Consider the following 20,087-nt stretch of genomic DNA (forward strand, 5'->3'; position numbering starts at 1 on the left):
ACTGTTGATGTAATCACCAGCCTCTCCAAAAGATGTAAGCAAATAAATCGATTACTAAAAGATAAAGAAACTGCCATTCCTCATTCGTATCCTGTAAAGTTGGCAGCAATATATTCTCATTTAAGCCTTCCAAATGCTTTCAGGTTGTTTTTTCTTGTCAGGTTGGACACAATAAATCTGAATTAGAAGCCTCTCCATGTTTCAGACAAAATTAGCCTGGTTTCAAAAAGATTTCTTCCTCCTCTTCTAGATGGTGACAAGGCTGATATTTCTGCCAGTATTTATCCAGACATAAACATCATTGCCGGAGCACTAAAGCTATACTTCAGAGACTTACCAATTCCCGTGATCACCTATGACACCTATTCCAAGTTCATAGAGGCAGCAAGTAAGTATTGCATGGTAATTTGTACTGATCTTTAATTACATTTCCCATCCATAAAGCTGTCCACATGAAAGAAGAAGAAAAGAGAGACAACAAACTGGAAGCAAGGGCGTTGTGTTCATTACTTCTCTGTCATGTCCTTCTTTCACATGAAGCTTTTGCCTGAATGTTATTGCAGATGGGACATCATGCAGGTACAGCCTCCCAGGGCTGGTGTCACAGCCGCAGACTCATGCAAAACTGAGTGATCCCTGACAGGTCAGGGATGAGTGACCAGTGTGAGCCTTGAGGCTGCTTCCCATTTCCCCACTGTTTTCCCCATCTCACGTATCATGGCCTCCTTTGGCAACAAACCTGCATCACTGACAAGCGTGTCCCCTCCTTCAGTTGATGAGGGGTCAGAGCTATGGGGCATGCCACAAACCACTCCTGCCCCACAGTTCAGGTGCATCCACTGTTCTTTAGGTCCTACAGCATCTAACTCATGTCTAGATGGCAGCTACCCCCTGCCCAGAGCCCGCAGGTCATGGGTGGACACTACCAGAGAGGGAGGAGGACAGCAGCACTCATTGCCATAATGTTGACAGACAGAGCTGAGATTTGCCTCAAATTTTGCCCTCCAGAGCACAGCCTTCCATGTAATGATAGTCACTCATGAAAACTCAGCCAGTGGATTGTATCAAAATCAGATTATTAGCAAAAAGTGTCAAAGACCTGACGGGTATAAGAAGTAGCTTGCTTGCTTCTTTAAAAAGTATCCTTAGTAATTTTGAATGGATAAGCAGCAGGAGTGGTGTGCCTGTGTGACTGTGCTGCTTCCCCTCAGCCTCACCCCACCTTGCATCCCAGTGCAACCACAGATACCCCTCTCCTGTGCTCTCCTCTTCCTCCTGGCAGAGAAATTATTCTTGCTCATCACTTGTCCTATAAAGAACATGCCCAGAGGAAGCAGTTCCTATCATCTCAATACACTAATATATTAAAAGCAGAACATAAAGATTCTTAATCTCCTAAAATTTTGAGCTCCTGGTCCCACTTCCATGGCAAGTAATGCAGCAAATATAACTCTGACTCAGTTCACATCTTAAGAATCCACACTTTTCATGTAACATATACGTAAATCCTGCTCAGATTTTTAGAGAGATTGCCAAATGAGCACTGATGCTCTCTGATCACTGGTACCTACGTATTTAAACCTGTTCAGAAATCTTTGTTTATGTAATTCTGTGTCATTTCAACCTCTAGCGAAGCTTACACATTCAAGCACAGTCTCTAACTGGTGTTGAAGGCTCCTGGAAGTAATCTTATGCAAGATTTTAAAGAGTCAGTTCCAGGCAAAGTATTAGGAAGCACTTAATGAAGCTCCGATACTGTACCTCTACAGGCCTGTAGACTGAGCTGCAGACCTTAGAGACGACTATTAGGTGGTCTTTGTTGCTCATTTCTTTTGTAAAGCCTTTTTTTTTTTTTTTTTTGAGGATGCAGAAGTTGCTGATAAGCTCTGTGTTTATGAGTTTAATATTTATCCCTCCAAGCACAGTCAATGGCTTGTAAATGACTCCATAGTAATAACTTAGCTTCCTGAATTATTGGTGTTTACAAATGGAAAGCCCTATTAACATTAATCCTGTTTGGTGTTTTTACAGAAATCTCCAATCCTGATGAAAGACTAGAAGCAATACATGAAGTGTTGATGTTACTCCCTGCTGCTCACTATGAGACACTTAGATACCTAATGATTCATCTCAAAAAGTGAGTTAATTGGCATGTAGGATAATCCTTGAAGAGCTTAACAATTTTCTGCTTTGAAAGAGAGATATTACAGAAAGTACTAATAAGGCTTCCATTAGGGCACTGCCACTAAAACAATAACGTTACAAATAACCAGGCAAGCTATGTTTGTATAAATGCATATAAGCTATGCACATATATAGCATAGATCCTTTTGCAAGCCTTTGAAGAGTTAATTGAGATTTGCCACGTTTCTCTGCGGCAGATAATATCTAAAAAATACCAGAATGGTAGGTACTTTAGAGATGTGCTCGATATGCTGCAGCAAGTCACTTGATCACACACTGCTTCTCCCTCCCCTTACCTCCTGATTTGTCTTCCTGAACAATAACCCTGAAAAGAAAGAGCTGTCTCTTATGAGTTGTTTGCTCACATCACAGTTAAGCAAACAATCAGGCAAGTCCTATTTTTATATTACTAATAAAAACAATACAGGCCCTTTCAGTCATTTCTTATCTCTTTTGCTTTTAAACACACTCTGCCTTATTTGCTTTCCAGAGCTTCTTTAGTCGTAAGACGTACAAAATTTTCAAAAGTGCCTAAATTTCATTTTTCATTTCTTCTCAGTTGTCCCACTACTTGCAGCACAGTTGCAAATTTGGAGTATTTTCTGGGTTTGATCTGCACTGTTCTGCAATATTAAAGCCAACATGAAAAGAAAGAGACCTCAACTCATGTAAAATTGCATCAGAGAGCTTTTGTGAAGCACATTTCATGCTCAATCAGGTTCTCACTATGTGGAAAATTCTCCTCATTTTGAGCCAGCTCAGATCATTGCAACTGAGTAATTTTACCTTTCAATGAGACATTACCTGGGTATGCAGGAGCTTCTTTGGGCTCTGCAGAAATGAGGTGAGCAAACACCCACCCTTGTCAGCATATATGCATGGACAACTCAGGATGAACCATGCTGGCTTTTCAGAAGGCCCATGGAGGCTGTAGACAAGCAACCCATATACAGAATCAGTACTTTCATGTCCCAGCAGCAAATTTTTAAAAGGTATTGACTTGCCTTCCTTCTTTTTCATGAACTGCAGTATGAGCTTTGGTTCAGCTGTGGAACTGAACTACTAATGAGACAAAAATGGTCCAAAGAGCTGATTAAGCTTTCTTTCTCAAATACCTGCAAGTCATGCAATGAGTTTCCTCCCCTTTCCCAAATCATAGCTTTCAGCATCTGTGCAGAAATCAAGTGCACATCAGTTCCTATGGATAATCCATGAGAGAGCTCTGAATGTGAAAGAAGGAAGGATCCTTTAGGTTCAGACTATGCTGTTCAGTAGATTAAACAGAGTCCCAACTCCAGCCCCACAGGGCTCTTCCTGCATGGAGAAAACATGCACTGCTGTCAGGGAGTCAGTTTATGTATAAACTGCAGGATCACTCTGCACCAGCACTGTTTCTCAACAGAGAAGAAACTGCACTGAGTTGCTGTTTAAAGCACTTTGTATGTCTTTATCAAATAGAAGGGACACTAAATTGACCTCAATCGAAGTTGAGTAAGTTTTGTATTGCTTTTGAAAAATTAGAGCTACCTTCCCTGAATCTGTTTATTGTCTTTATTGTCTTTCTTCCTTCTCAATTGAAAGAATAACTTAGTGTTGTCAGAAAAATCCAGCAAAGGACATATCAGCATTAAAAAATGAGCTGATCAGTCAATTAAATAATTATTTTCTTCAGTCAAATGCAACATTCTTTCTGATAACTTTTTTGCTCAAAATTGGAACACCATAGCATGAGCAGTCCCCCCTGTGGCGAAATACATACAACTCCAGGCTTTCTGATGTTGCAGTGAGGCTGTGCAGCCCAATCTTCTCTGTGTTCACCCCAGGCCACTCACCAAGCCCCACCCTCCTGCACAGAGGTGCTCATAAGATGTATGTGACATTGCATAGCTGTTCAGCATCTCCACTGCCTACAGCCACAGATGGAAAGCAGAGTGTTATGCATACAGTCGCACAGAGGTGGCTTGGGCTCGGCAGCCTTGCTTTCTCTTTTCTCCTTGCAAAGCCCAGCTAACCATGTCTGTGCTAAAAGATGAGGATCTATCTGTGGATAGGGGCACTAACAGACTTCTGTCCTGAAAGGAAAGAGGAACAGTGGTTTTCTGTCACAGAGCCACTCTTTGCAGAGAGCAAACAGTGGAAGAAAAACCTAGTCATATAAGGACCTTGCAAACAAGGGGAAGACCAGTTTACTTCTGGTTTCAGGCTCTTTGTGCTTCCCTGATGACATGAGTGAATCCACTGCTGCTCAGCTGGGAATTGCCATGGCCAGGGGCCGTCTCAGCTGTTACCAGGAGAGCTGGTTCCAAAACCAGATGTGCTCCACCCTGGCAGAGGAGCTGTTTGTGGAGGAAATGTGAAAGTTCATGTACTCTGCTCAGTAATGGGAAGTGTCTGGTCCATGAAGGACCGTGACCGATTAAGGGACCATGGCTGTCTCTGCACTGCAGTGCAGGAGCACTCTCAGGACTGAACTCAAATGCCAAAGGCTTGCTGGGACAAACACAGACATGATCCAGCTCTGTTACATGGAGGGAAATCCCAAGCACATCTTATATCTTTCAGCAGGCCTACGGGATGACTCCTCCACATCCTTGGCATCCCATGTTTGCTCCAGCCACATGTAGCCTACTTTTCTTGTATTTACATTGTACGACTTTCGTCAGGGAAGAAAACAGCCTGGGCTTCTTCCTAGAAGTGTCTCTGTTAAGGATAGATGGCATTTGTAGCAGTCTGACTTTCGCAAGCCACCTCCATGGATGGCTCCAGGATTCAGCATGTTCCTGAAGTATATGAAGAAAGCAGAGTCGCTCAGGTGCTAGTTGGCCTGAGGCAAGGCAGAAGTGTGTGAACAGGTGGGTTCCTGCAGGCTGGGAGTGTGGGGAGTCACTGGTAAGCAAAAGAAGATCTGGGTTCATGTTCAGGAAGCACATCCCCACCTCCAGTGTGATGCATACCAAGTACAACGTGCCAGAGAACCGTTGTTACCGTAGCATAGAGGACTGCTCCATACATCATCATTGAAATCATGATTATGCTTTGCAGAAAAGCAATTGCCACTTACACCCTAATGAACAGCCACATGGAAAAATCACTTAGGAGTCGCATGAGGGGAGTTTGAAGGCACTGAAAATCACAGCCCCACCATAGTTTCACCATACCTGCTCTGGGAACAGTTACTGTATTGAGTGAAAGTAAAAATTGTTACTGACAAATGTCATCTACCAATGCTTGATATGAAGCGGGACCACAGATTAGGGAGTGTATATTCTTCTGGGAAGGAAACAACTACTTACTTTGTTTTGTTTTGTTTTGTTTTTCTTCTATTTTAGGGTTACCTTGCATGAAAAGGAGAATTTTATGAATGCTGAAAATCTGGGGATAGTGTTCGGGCCTACTTTAATGAGACCTCCAGAGGACAGTACCCTTGCTACACTGAATGACATGCGGTACCAGAAGTTAATTGTGCAGATTTTAATAGAAAATGAAGATGTTCTCTTTTAGACAAAGAGAGGCATGTCTTCAAAGCCATTTGTTTGAAAATAATTAGTTTGAAGGAAAAACAACATTTCTTTAAATTTTTTTAAACATGAAGGAGAAGTTCCTTGACTGCACTTCAATTTCTGCAAAGTTGCAGACGGATGCCAAAATGTTTAGGGAAAGCCTATGTCTCATAGACATATGCCTCTTTGTAGAAGGGAAAAAAAAGGTCAGAAAAAATCCTCTTACCTTGTATCTTTTGCCTTGCCTCAGATGTATATTTGTTTTGAGAAGTTGCAAACAATTATATTGTTAACTTATTAAGAAACACAAAACATATTTTAATATGGCTAGAGAAGCAAAAAGGTACTTAATCAGTGTTTCTTGTATACGCCTATACATTTCCCTCTCCGTGAGACATAATTATATATGTCAGTTGTGAAACAGAACCTATATTATAAAGATATTTTTACTTTACCTAGCTGAAAGAATGGCATTTTATTTTAGCAAACTATAAATCAATGCGGTGCATTGATTATTTTCCATGTAATTCTCTCCTGCATTTTTGCTGTGATATATTGAAAACAGTTACCACTAATGCAGTATTATCCTGACATACCTCTCTCATTGCAAGTGTTTTTAAAGGAGAATTCTTCTCTTGTGTGTAGTCCAGCTTTCCTTAGGTTTCTTTACATTTAGGCACTAGCATCCTAAGATTGTACACTTTCAGTCATTTGATATTTCCCAAAATATATACTGTTTTCTCTTCTATTTTTTTGTTTTCCTCCCATGTAAAATATGGTATTTTCAAAAGTCCTGGTGGTAGTATCAGTTTCATATGCCACATATTTCTTGAATTACAGTAATATGTAAGTTAAGTGATGCTGGGACACTGGATATTTTCTGGCCTTGTTGGAAAGTTAGCACTTTTTTGGGTTACTTATGAAGGATTTGGTTTTTCTGTAAAAATCGAGTTATGTTTTGTCATGTTTCTGTATTTATAAACGTACAGTAAATCTGCTAAAAATGTAGGTATTTATCTTGAATGTGTTTCCTGATGGTTTGTTAAAAAACAAAAAAAAAAAAAAGAAAAAAAAAGAAAAAGAAAAAAAGAATGAATGTGTAGGAAATGTGGGAGTTGGTAAATGTAATTATTACCAAATTTTAATATTTTTCTCCCCTCACAAACATTGACCTACAGAGTACATATTCTAACTGCAACTTATTCCTAATGTTAAAACTGTTTCTCAGCATGAGAGCTTTCTGCAACCATAGAAAATCAACATACTTTACTACCAAACCCAATTTTCAATACAAAAATAATTACAATAATCCCTTATCTTGATCGTTTGTATCATATGCTTGGTAACTCAGTGATGCAGTTTTCTGAATTATTTCAGGGAGCACATGTTTCTATTCAAATTGAAAAAAAATGTGTAACTATGATAATGAAGGGAGGTGGAGGATATGACTGTAAATTTGTCGTCTTCTAGAGAAATAACTAAGGGCTAGATAGATTAACCCAGATCGCAGAGCAAATGCTAAATAGTCTGAGTTCCCAATACTTCCATAGATCCTCCTGCCTTGTACAGGACTATTTGTTGTAGGTTATGTACTTCTTAATACTGTCATAAAAATGATCTGGAAATGGTTTTATTTTGTGAAGTGAAATATGCTTTGTAATTTACGATAGTGTAAATGGAAGGAAAAATCCCATTAAATGTGTTAAAAGAGTTCTGGTGTCTGTCACTCTGACCACATGGCAAGCTGCCAAGTGAAAATCAATCGCTAATTACCATCCTGACATTGCTGGGAACTTTCCTACTTGGAAAACTTAGAAGAGTTTTACTGAATGTCAGCAGTTTCAGATTGGCACTTGGATGCCCATACTACCTACCACAGCCAAGCCTATGCACACATTTATTTTCCGCGACCACCCTGAACCACCTTTGTGTAAAACTTCATGCAAGCAATGAATTGCAATATCAATACAAGCAGTTTTCAAGAACTGATGCCATCAGAGGATTTTTCCACTCTCTTGAACACAGACATTTGACTAAAAATGAGTTTCCTTATTTTTTTCTGGTCAGTTCAGCAATGGGTTTTTTTTAAAGGCAAGAACAGTATTTTAGTACCATTTTTTATTTTTGCAGGAAGACAAACAAGCCATTCTACTTCTGCTTCTCCCATCCCCTCTACCATGAGCAAACTGGTAACTTTGACATGTCTTGCAGTCTGGAGTCAACACATGCCCCATCCTAAGGATTTGACAACAGCACAAAGCCGTGTGTTTAGAAATACCCATGCGTGACGTCTTTGGAGGGCAGAGTTTCTGACCTGTTGGACGTAGGGAAGAATATGACTCTGCACCTTAAAATGCAAATATCTAATGAATTGTCCATGTTTGTCTCAGCTAACCCATGGCCAGCATCCTCAGGGGCATCGTGAGTGTGGAGGTAGAAGGAACCTGTCCCCTCCGTGCTGCCGTCATTAGTGCTGCACACACTTCATCTCTTCTGTCAGACTTACTGTAGCCATCACTGCTGCACCTGGGGCTAAGCAGCACCTCTGAGATCTGTTCCAAATTCACCATTCAAGGAAATAAATAACCATCAGGCTTTTTGCTGCAAAACTGACTGCTGAAGCAGAAGACAAAGCATGTATCTCTAGTGCAAGCCTGTAGTCCAGTACACAGGAAAAAATGTTTCAGACTGGATCTTCCCTTTGCTTCAAAGCACTCAGCAGAGTGTGATGACATCTCTCACATGAGGCACTACTAGAGGGTAGTAGAGAGTCATTTGAAAGGTGCTCTGGGAGTCTGTGTTTGACCTGATTTAACTTCCCTGCTAGGTCGTTGCATCTCGAGTGGAACGCAGCTCTGTTCCTCTGGAAGCAGGTGAGGTACCTGTGCCAGACTGCACTGGAGCCTGTCTGGAACTCAGTGTTTGGCAGGAACTTTGCTCGTCTCGAGCTCCTGGAGAAGGCCTCTGGTGGAATGCTGAGGGGTCAGGAGCAGCCCCCTGCTGCCAGCACCTACCCGTGTGTCCCAGTACCCATTCAGCTAGCCCCATCTTCTGGTGTGAGGGGTGCTGCTCTGTACCCCCTTACAGCTGGTCCTTGGACCTACCTGGGTGAGGCAACTATCCTCCCATAAAGCAGAAACAGCCACAAGTAGTAAAACATTACATGAAGTTGACAGTTCGCAAGGTAGTAACTTTCCAAAGTGCTGTGGACCAGCTGAATTTTCATCTTCATACCTGTGCCTTAGTGAGACTCATTGCTGTCAGCTTTAAGTATTTCGAGCCTAACAGGGCAACTGAGTGAAGGAATTATTTCCTGAGAACACGGAGCTGGAGACAAGGCAGTGTGTGCTGTGTCTGACTCCAAAGCACACATATACTGAAAAGGCAGGGTAAATCAAACAGGGTATTGAAGGGTTTCCTCAACTGAGACACCGATTTGGAGCTCCTCTGCCCAGAGACCAGTTGTGAAAATTATCTCTTTTCTTCTGTCAAATACCATTGAAACTGGACAAGGGATGTTAATGTTACTGAGGAAGGAGAAGAATTTGAGGAAGGAAAGAAAAAAACAAAAAGCGTAAGTGCAGATATTGTTTCCTCAGGAAAACTTTTTGCAGTGGAGTTACAAAGGAGACACAGGTTTGCAAGGTGATGCCAGTTTAAGCTCCAGAATGGGTCTGAGCACAAAACTGGGTGAATTGGTACCACATATATTTGATTTCCAAGCAAGAGGTAAGACTAAGCTTTCCTACACACTTAACAGTCTCAAAGCTCACATAACATTTGAGCTTAATGAAGGAGACAGAGCTGCAGGGGCACTTGGCCTGAAACTCTGGGAAGGAATATAGCGGTTTGGGATCTCTCCTGAAGCAAGGTTATTGAAAAACTTGACCTGTGCATTACTTTCAAATTTAGGATATAAGTATAGTATTGGGCAAAACTCTGGTCTTAGTAATGTCTTGAAGATGTGTCAGGAGTGCCTGGGGTAATGAACAGCTGAAGGAAGGCTTAAACGTCACATTGCAAAGACGTGAAAGTGAAGGTGGGTACTGAGACCAGCTTGCAAAGCACGTGGAGCAACTGTGTTTTCTCTTTTATGATAAGCTCAAACAGCGCACAGTGCAGACCTGTACAAATGAGACACTGCAAAATGATTAATTATGTTTGCACAAGGCCCTGCCTAGACTCACGTATCCGGAGGGAGAGTGTTTTCCTAAGCCTGCTTGGCTCTCTGCTGCTCTGTCCCCCTCCCTCCCACCCAGAGATGGAGACAGCCAACAGCTCCTTCTGCTCTACCCTCAGCTGCTGCCACTGTCACTTTGCCCTGACACTGTACAGACAAGGCAAATGCAGCCTGCACCCCAGTCCTGCTAACAGCTGGATGGGTGCTGCCCTGCTGTCTGAGGAGGGGCTGGAGAGGACAGAAGAGGAGATGGGGATGAGGAAGGCTCACAGAAAGGTTCACAAGCAGTTGCTTCCCCAGCTGTTCAAGCTCCCCAATGCGGCAGCAGCTGGAGAGACTACAACTTTTTCCCTACATGGTGCACTCTCTCCAAACCTTGCTCAAAGTCTGGCTGGCTTCTTAGATCTTTATTGAGAAGTACAGACTCGAGGTCTGCAGAAAAAGGAAAAAGAAGATTCAGGTGCCAACAGAGACCCCTGCCAATAACCAGAAACTGATGAACACTCTGAGTAGGAAGGTAATTCAAAACACTTACACAAGAAGAAGAATGCCATCTAACTGGATCTTCAAAGCAGAATTACAGTGCTATATCCCCTACAGCTATCTAAAGGGAATGAAGAGACTATAGGGCTCATGAAGATAGGAGAGCATCAATACGTTTTATGTTCTTTAACTGTAGAGATTAATTCCTTGATTAAAGCAAAGATCATGGTTATGATTCAGAAATCTGAACCTCAGGGAACTATGATTATTGTTGAAGGCTCTAGGGCTTGCAGATTTAGGACATCAATGGGTCGTACTTTACATTATCTTTCTCTGAAGGCATGGTATTCTGGGTATAATTATGCTCATGCTACAGCCTAAGCCAGGACTGGGAGTTCAAAGCCTGAAGGACCTGGATTATTGCAGGGTGTTTTAAGGACTGCAGTTGGAAAGAAAGCTTGTGTCAGGTGGAAGCAGTGCTTTATAAGCCACAATAAAAATGAGCGATGGGTTATAAGCAGAAAAACTGTCAGGGTTCAGTTTGCAGTAGACTGAGGGATGTCAGGAACCAAGCATACCACTGGAAGCTGCCTTCAGGGCAGGGTTCTGCAGGGCCTGACAAGATTGAGGGTCAAAATATCCTCTATTATCCCAAAAGTACAAGCCATTTGTTACTGCTAAGATGAAGATTAGAATGAGGAGTAGGGTTAGCTGTAGGGTTGGGAACTGTAGATCTTAACTAATACAACTTACTGCTGGCAATATTTGAAGATACATTATTTTCAGTTCTATATAGGGCATGTATGGGTATGACCAACATGCATGAAGATCCATATTATTTACCACATGCTGCTGCCCAAGAACATTAGGGGACGGAGGTCCATAGGTGTTCATAACAAGGTAACAGGGTTAGGTTAGAAATACAAATATTGAAGAACCTGTATTGTTACTGGATACTGCACAGCCCTCAGGAACAGGGCTGATGTCAATAAATGAAGTTATTTATCGTGGATTTTTTTGTTGTAGACAGTTATAATTAAGATACTAATAAGGCTATACTTTGGAAATCTAAAGCCTTAAAAACTGAGTTGTTAGTGAAGTTGCAAGATCTGCAGATCTGCAGCGTGCTGGTATCAATAATGATCAGTTCTGTGCTTCTGTTCAGTGTAGGAGTTCTCTGCTTAGGAGGATGTTCTCTGCTTAGGAGGATGGATATCGGATGAACTGCTTTTTGCAGGGCCTGCAGAGCTAGGAATGGTACCTATGTCAACAGTCACAAATATATTTATTTTTATGTTCTGCTACAGGAACATGACCTTAGTTTTATCTCCAGATACTGTAAGGCTGAGAGAGAATATGAAGTTTAGAATTCAGGATTCAAAGCAGAAGACTGAGTTTGTTGCTGTATATACAGACATCAGAAAAGAGCTGGTGGTGTTAAAGGCTCACAGTCCTCTGTTTGCTTCTGCTGTGGGGATGAATTCATGGGATACTAGAAAGAGCTGGTGGCTGGTTGGGAACTGAAAAGTTTGAGGACCTGTGTTTATGGTCTGTTTTGATGAAGTTTTGGGGATTCATTATAGGTATAGGTATTGTGAAGTTTCAGAATTTGTTGTGTTCTGAGACAGATTTATTAACAAAGCTGAACTTCCCATTGAATGAGGATGAGCACTAATACATGCTAACATCTTGCATTCCACTACATGACTGGAGCTACTCTTAGGGCCCATGTAAGCAAAGATGTTGTCTGCTTTAGAGTTGGAGGTAAGATTAGGAAAGACTACATCTGTGGCACTCAATAAAATGGGGTCGAAGACCTCTCCCATGCCAAACAGTGTCCACATTACATTGTACATAATCAAATTCCCCTCAGGGGTCCACCGTGTCACCTGTGGCCTTTGAGGGTACTTTTTTTCCTAGAGGCATTAAATCAAAAATTGTGATTTAGCACCTGTAATAATGCAAGGGTTGTGTTATAGCCCATCAAACTGGTATTTTCATACCCTGAGGCTGAGATGGTGCAATACATGTCCTAGACTGTAACATGAGGAGTGGCTGTATATTGAAGTGTTTGAAGGTGCAAAACCTGTTGCATTAAAGTGGAGGACTATGGAGGGAGACAAACTAGTGGAGTTTTGTCCATTCTACCTAGAGGGAATAATTCTTCACTCTTATTGTCTCCAAACCATGCCTGAACAGTGGATATTAAATGACATAGGCCAAAATCATGCCAGAGAGGCACCACTAAGAAAAGGGCCAGTTCACCACATGAAGGGTTCAAACTCACTGCCTGGCTCTCTTTTTTTGGCAGGACAGACATATCCTGGGTATGGGTGCTGCAGTCCCACAGCCTTAAGCAGCAGCCTGGTGTCAAGAGGGAAAATGTTCTTCCCCTTTACAAAAGAGCTGGAGATGCTGCTTACACTTGGAAATCCAAAGCTTAAAGTGCTAAAGTTACTGCTGGCTTTTTCAGAGTAGACAGCCTGATGCGGATGGGAGCCCATTCTTTGTGTGGCCTTCTCCTGTACACAGGAGTCACCTGGTCAAAATTGAAGTGACCTTTAGGCTTTGAGATCTAGGAGTTTCAACAACTGATTTTTAATGCTGAATGCTAAAAGGCCCACTTGTGCCAGCAGGTATCAGTGTTGCAAATTTTCTTTCTAAGGGCCAAATTGTGCCATTATGTATCAGGTAAGGGTTAAAGAATTAAAACTTGAAAAATCAAACATGCTGTTGTATGCTGCTGGGATCATGGACCTAGGAAGAGCTCTGCTCTCTTTATAGGTGCTAATGCTGTATGTTCTTTTCTACAGTAGACTCAAACATGTCCTTGGCCTCAAGGTTAGCATTTGAGAACCACAAGTTTCTCAAGTCTAGTGCATTTGCTGCCTGGTTTGGGGCTTCAGAGTAAATAAGAGAACTAATAGCAATATTCATTAGTGCCCTTTATGTTTCTGAGGGCATGGTTGGATCCCTTTGGTATAATTATAACTGCATTAAATATCACAATTAGGTACGTATGGTTTGGTAATCTAAGGTTTATAGAGTCCAATTTTAACTTGAACACAGTAGGGTCTGAAAAGTTTGAAAGGATGGTGGGAAGTGCAACAAACAACTTTTTCTTTTTCATTGCAGTAACAATGTAGGTGTTGTAAGTAAGGTTAGTTTGAAAGCTGACATCAAAGTTAGTCTATGAGAATCTAAATCTTAAGAATACCAGGGTATTTCTGAATTTCAGAGAGCCTGCAGGATTATGAAGAGACACAATATCAGTATGGTCCAATCCTACACAAAAGGAGCATGTTACAATCTAGGAGAAAAGGCTCCACAGTTTTATTTTGCAGTGTACTTGAGCCTCTGCTAGAATCCTGCACATCCACCCCAGCAGGGACTACAAAACACCATTAACTTTTATCCTCTCCTCCTGCAAACAGAGGACAGAATTCAACTGCAGCAGTCATATTAGATGAATATAGCAGCTAACTTCCATTCATTGAAAGAGTAAATGGGTTATTTTACTTCTCTTTTTTAATCGTGCTGGAAATACATGCATACTGAAGGATTGCAGCAAGTACTGTTGCAGTTAGAAAGGGGCAGAACATGACATTTTCACTGTCAGAGTTGTTTTTATATAAACACTGACCTTAGTGGAACTGCATGTTGTGACTGATTCGTAGCAGTGACTTTCAAATGCAGAGCAGGTTTTGCTGTTCTCCTGTGCAGCCACACACAGATGCAGGCAGCACCTCCCCCTGTGCACCAGCTCTTACAAAGCTTCCCAACCTGCCTGTCTCTTTTCAGCAGACCCTGCTTTCAGTGCAGAGTCAAAAGGACAAATCTCTTACTTTCTAAGATTCTTTGAAACAGACTGTACTGAAAAAAAAAAAACACACTGATTTGATAAAAGTCTGGCATTACATGAGAGGTCTGTGGTAGTCAAAATAATATAAACAAGTAATACAGTCATAAACGTTTCATATAAGCCTATAACAAGAACAGAAGCTATAAATGTCAACCAGTAATGTTTTGTGAAAAGCACTTCTAATAATACTACTTACTCTTATTCCTCTATAAATTCCCTTTTCCCCAGGCACTTTCCTGGGACACAAGATGAGGAGAGATGCTGGTGTTCTCCTTCTCCGGAGACACAAATGAGTAGCATAGCAATAGGTTATAGTCACTGGAAGAAACTTGACTGTACATCTGTTGCTATCCTTGGCTGAGCAGAGCCTAATGCCCCGGTGCTATGCTGCTTACTTCTTAGGGGGAATGTAAAGGCCATCTTTTCTCACTGGAAGTTACTGGTTTATTCCATAGGAGAGATTTTTTTTTTTGCTGTAGACATCAGTTAACGATAGTTTAGAGTGCTTCCAAGTGTGTGTGCACACAGGCTTCCCTGTCCAAACTCTTTGGGTTTGAAGAGAGCAATCTACAGAGTAATATAAAGCACACACCCTGGGCTCCTCTCCTTCAGTAACCTGTACTGACCAATTTCCACATGTCTTATCTTTATGGGCTATTCAGGGAAGCTTCAAGTAGCAGAAGTTGATGCGCAAAAGAAGATGAGGCTGAAATACCGCTGCTTTTACAAACTCCTCCATGTGATTATAGGCATCTGTGAGCAACAGAATGTGTAGCTGATGGAAGGGATTTGGGGAATCAAATCTATATTATGTGCCATAGCTCTCCACAGAACAACTCACCACTTTCAACACAGAGTGAGGTACAAACAAGTCTTTTTTTTTTTTTTTTTCCTTTCTGAATGAATAAATAAAAAAGGTAAAGGCATTTGTCTGGCCATGTATCATGACACAGAAATTCAAACTCCCAACTCTAAACCAGCTCAAGCGTATATATTAGCACTGTCTCAGCGTGTCAGCTACATTAATTTTTCAAAGATGGACAATTAAAGACAGTTCTGTGTTCTTCAGGGCTACAAAATACTCACCTACGCACACCTATCGTGCACAAACAAAACGCCTCACAGTTTCAGCCATGCACGCCGACAACACCGCATCCACCGTCGGCAGCCCTGGATTTCATTATGCGCTCGGGGTGCTGCCTTACTGCTCTAAAGCTCCCTCCTCCTCCCGCCCCGCCACCGCCGTGTGTCCCTTCAGGGGGACACCGACCTCCACCGGCCGCTCCCCCACCCCACACCGTAGGCAGGTGAGCGGGAGCCGTCCCGGCCCCGGGGCCGGCCGGGCCGCCGCTCCGCCCACGGGGGCGAGCCGCGGGGCTGGCTGCCACCTGCCGCCGCCGCACAGCGCCCGGCCGCTCCCCGCCAGCCTCTTCCCTCCTGCCCTCCTTCCCTCCCTCTTTCCTTCCCTCCCGCGTCGTGTCGAGGGAGGAGCAGCCGCGCTTCCCCGTGGGAGAAGGAGAGCGCTCCCGCCGCGGGCGGGCGAGCGCCCGCAGGTCAGTGTGGCCTCCCGTACCTGTTGCGCCGGGAGCCGGCGAGGGGAGGGAAGCGGGCAGGGAGGCAGGGAAGGAGCTGCGCCCCATCGCAGCAGCACCCAGGAGGTACCCGGGCTCCCGGCCCTGTCCCACGGGGACGCAGCAGCCCCAAGGTACGGGGCCTCGGGGTGGGCATCTGGGGCTCGGGGGGTGGCGAGTGCAGGGAGCGGGTCCCGCGGCTCAGCTCCGGGGCTGTATTTACCTGTGACTCTCCGCAGCCGCGCATGGGAAGGCGGGATGGCGCTTCAGAGCCTCTCACCGGGGCTCAGCCAGGGGCAAAGCGCAAAATCCTCCCGCCCGCGCCCACCTGGCTGCCTGGGCAAGAGCTGACCCTCCCTACCCAGCGGCTCCCGGGGTGACGGGCAGAGCTTCCCCAGAAGCGCTGCCCGTGTTGGGGACTCCCGTGTCCCGTTGGGGACAGCCCGACTCCCCCGTGCTGGGAAAGAGGCGTCCCCGCCGCCTTCCGCTGCACCCAGCGCCTTTCCGAGCGGAGGAGAGTCCCGGCGGGCGGGGTGGCGGTGTGCCCGGCTGCCAGCCCGGCTGCCAGCCCGCTCCCGCTCTCTTTCCCCACGCAGGAGCCCGAGATGGCGGACAGCGCCGCGGCCACCGCCGCCCCCGCCGCTGGCGTCAAGGGCAGCGCTGCGGCGACCTGGTGGAAGTCGCTGACCAGCAAGAAGAAGCACAAGGAAGCGGCGGCCCCTCCGCCGCCCCCCGCCGCTGCCAACGAGGTCCCCGCCGCCCCCCACAGCTCCGGCGGCCGGGAGGAGCAGCCGCCCCACTCGGACAGCGGCGAGGCCGCTGGCGGCGGCAACCGCCGGAGCCTCCGCATCTCCCACTCGGGCCGCTTCAAGGAGAGGCGGAAGGTGCGGACCTCGCTGCTGGCCGACGGCCCCGAGGTCTTCGACGGCGGCGGTGCCCCGGCCCGCTCCGCCGCTGGGGGCGAGTAGCCCAGGAGGACTTCGCCCCAGGAGCCGCCGCTGGAGGGGTGGCCGGAGCCTGCGGCAGCCCCACAGCTGGAGTTGGCCTCGCTTGGCGCCGTGGGCAACACGGAGGTGCATGACAGCAGCCTCCCCAGCCCTGACCAGACACTGTGGGGAGCCCAGCACCTCTGCCAGACGAGGGAATCGCGTGCTGTGTTAGATGAACACCGCCAAGACCAAACCCCCAGATGATGGGACGATGTGATTGTCTTAACGAAATGACACCAATAAACACCCCACTCCCTGTGCTGTGGTGAGCGGACTCAGAGGTGCTATCTCAGGGCCCAGGCTGGGGTCTCTGTAGCTTTCCCAGGAGCCAATGTGCTGACTGCTCAGGCCCGTGACCCAGCTCCCCTCGGCTCTCCAGCTGAGGGGGTGTTTTGCTGCTCTCATCTCACTCGCTGCCTTATCGAAGGAAGGGGGGAACAAAGTGCTCTTATCTTGTTTGAGGGCTGGGGACCTCTGGCAGTGCTGAAGCTCCCGAGCTGTAGTGCTTCTGCCCTGCATTTGGCATGCACGCCGTGAACCCATCCTCCTTCCCCTTCAGGGGTCAAAAGAGAGGTATTGTGAGGGGCAGGTGCCTGCATTCGCCTGTGCCCCACATCACTTTGTATTTACGGTGCAAAAGGCAGGACTGTGCTGGTTTTCTCCCTCTTCTCACTGTGTACTGATCAGCAGGTGTTTCAGAGGCTGGTCTACCCTAGGTCTTTTACAGAGGGTGACTGGTTGTTGTCTGGCAATTCACGCTGTTTACCCAGGGAACACATGATTTTTGCATAATTGGCGATAATTGGCATAGTGAAGCTCCGATGAAAAAATGGTGTGATAAAATGTAAATACTCTTTTGGGAGCACCGACAGGGTTGTGCTCCTAATGTGGAAATAGGTTTGGGCACCACTGGAAATGTTCTTCTCTGTTTACTGTGTCCAAAGCTTGTGAAGCAAGATTAAAGATTCTCAGTATTTCTTTTGACAGCAAGATACTGTGTTTTAACTCGGGCAGCTGTCTGCTCCCTCTAACAGCTGGATTTTTGGACATAGTAAACCGTAAGCCAGATTTGTACTGGTGTTGTGCCTTACAGGGCAAACTTTGCTAAAAACACTCAGCAATTATATATTTCTTGATAGTAGGTGATGTAGCAACAGCTGATTTATTTATTTTAAATGCATTCACAGTACACTTTATATTGTTAAAATGGTTTTAGACTTTTTCTGAACATGAGATATTACAGTGACACGGACTGAAAATTATTTCCTAGCGGTCAAGTTATGATTTTGTTTGGTTGTAACTAATGATTTAAGGTCAATTAAAATTAAAAAGTCACCTGAAAGGAAATAAGAGCTGAGTTCCAGGTGAAAATATGGATTAAACCAGTCACTGATGATCACTAAAATGAAGCAGTAGATGCTGGGCAAGTGCCCCATGATTCAGTGTGTATAATAACATATAATGAACTTTGAAAGCTCCTGAGCGATAAACCTGGACAACCTAGCTGGCTTCGGTGCTTACCAGTCCTTCACTCAGCTGCTCCTTCAGACTCTGAAACCCAAGGACAAAGAACTGTAGCATCAAATCTATTTCCATAAAACCTTTATTCCACCCAATATGCAGATGTGGTTTTTTTAATTTCATTTAGTAAAATGACAAGGTACTGGTTTTGAATGGCCTTTTTATGTTCATGACTACATGCTGACCGAGCAAAGAGCTGGGGGGCTATGGGGGCACCTCTTAAAAGTTTCTCCTTGGAGATACTTTTCTTTTGTGGAACCTCTTCAGTCAAAGGGCATCTGGAATCCTTCTGTTGAGAAGAAGCAATTGAAGCAAACCCAGCCTCAGATAAAGGGGTGTGAGCGAGAATTAGGAAAGTTTAAAAGCTGGGAATGGAGAGATATATGAAGAAGAACCACATTTCAGCTACAGTTAGCCTGGGGTGGGGGGAAGGGAGGCAGAATAGATTGGCTCTGCTGCCAGGGTTGTTATACTACCTTTCAAAGGCAATATGTTTTTATTTATCACAGGCAAAAAAAAAAAAAAAAAAAAAAAAAAAAAAAAAAAAAAAAATCTGACTGTATTTATGTATTCTAGGGCCCAAAGAACCTCTTTTGTACGTGTGTGCCCAAAACGGAAGAAGAAGTAAACAGATATTGCACTGGTGTGTTTCTCACTCCTGCGTCTGGTTTGGTGTGAGCCCTGTGAGGGTCACGTCCTCTGAACTACCCAGAAGCCCAAGTATGCAGATGCTTTTCTGCAGTTCTAATCCTTACACTGTTGTGCAAATACAGTTTCCTCTCTTCTGTACTCCAACCTACCTCTTTCTACAGTGAACTTCTTTCTGCTCTTTGGAAATGTCTCAGGCTTATTAGCTACAAGTTTTTACCTAGACACAAGATATCTACCAATTTGGATTTTACCAGAGAAGTCTGGTATGCTGTTCAGATGCTGCTGTTAAGATTCAATATCAATACTGGTTAATATGTGACTAAATATTAGCCATGTCTTAATCCTTGTATATGGTACTTTCAGCTTGGAAATTTGGTCAGAATACAAAGTCAATAAATGCACATAAAATGACTCACTTGCAGCCATCCTCCATCTTTATCCTGACCTTGAGCTGTGGGAAGGAGACGTAATTCTATCTTCCTGCTCAGTCAAATCCTTCCTTCAATGAATTTGATAGCAGCCGCTGAAAAACTAGATCCATGAGAAAATGGGCTGCCTGCCTCGTCTCATTTTCCCCGCCCTCTGTGCAAGAGCCATGCAGGAATATCTTTAGGTTAGTGCTGGCCTGGGTACCACAGCGAGGAGAGGCCCTGTTAGCCATAACCAACTTGCAGAGCAGAAATAGCCCTCCTGTTTCTCAGTCTGAACATCAGATAAAGCTTTAAGTAATGTATACACATGTAAATGAACTAAGCTGATACAGAAAAATATGGCATTTTATGGAGCATCTGATTTTTTTTTTTTTTGAAGCAGAGAAAATTCAACCTTTTGTATTGGAGAAGACTTGCTCAGTTATAACAATAGCACATTTCTGTGCATTGAATTATTAAACGGCTGTTGGCATTCTTAATATAGGTATCTTCCTCGTCTCCTTTATAAAGATCATGCCCCAGAAAGTAAGTTCAAGGAATAGGGTGGCTGAGAAGGTAGTTGCTGTTTGTTTTTAAAAGCAAGCATGGTCATATTGACAAAATAAATGGAAATAAGCAGATGAGGTTCAACCTCAACTATGTCAGTTGTGCAATTTTCTTAATATTATTCCAGACACTATTAAGGGTTGCAGGTTTGGGGCAAAAAAAATACATA

The 20,087-nt window shown here is 44.2% G+C and overlaps 2 protein-coding genes across 4 annotated transcripts in view; both read left to right on the forward strand.

Moving 5' to 3' along the window:
• CHN2 (chimerin 2) overlaps nucleotides 1–7,395 on the forward strand; it is a 167,957-nt gene extending 160,562 nt beyond the window's left edge. For both annotated transcript variants that reach the window (XM_065051418.1, XM_065051419.1), the window contains exons 11-13: nucleotides 251–388; nucleotides 2,032–2,137; nucleotides 5,514–7,395. In XM_065051418.1, the coding sequence (XP_064907490.1) occupies nucleotides 251–388; nucleotides 2,032–2,137; nucleotides 5,514–5,685 (416 nt within the window). In that variant the 3' untranslated portion in view covers nucleotides 5,686–7,395. The remainder of the gene's footprint in view (nucleotides 1–250; nucleotides 389–2,031; nucleotides 2,138–5,513) is intronic.
• Nucleotides 7,396–15,327: 7,932 nt separating this feature from the next.
• Nucleotides 15,328–19,352, forward strand: PRR15 (proline rich 15). 2 transcript variants are annotated; one of them, XM_065051420.1, is made up of 2 exons: nucleotides 15,328–15,762; nucleotides 16,377–19,352. In XM_065051420.1, the coding sequence occupies exons 1-2, from the start codon at nucleotides 15,343–15,345 to the stop codon at nucleotides 16,746–16,748; spliced, it is 792 nt and encodes a 263-aa protein (XP_064907492.1). In that variant the 5' UTR covers nucleotides 15,328–15,342; the 3' UTR covers nucleotides 16,749–19,352. The 2 variants fall into 2 exon arrangements, with proteins under 2 accessions (XP_064907492.1, XP_064907494.1); XM_065051422.1 differs by having other exon boundaries at nucleotides 15,700–15,914.
• The last annotated feature ends 735 nt before the right edge of the window (nucleotides 19,353–20,087 follow it).

This window comes from Columba livia, chromosome 2 (genome assembly GCF_036013475.1).
Source record: "Columba livia isolate bColLiv1 breed racing homer chromosome 2, bColLiv1.pat.W.v2, whole genome shotgun sequence".
Taxonomy (NCBI): domain Eukaryota; kingdom Metazoa; phylum Chordata; class Aves; order Columbiformes; family Columbidae; genus Columba; species Columba livia.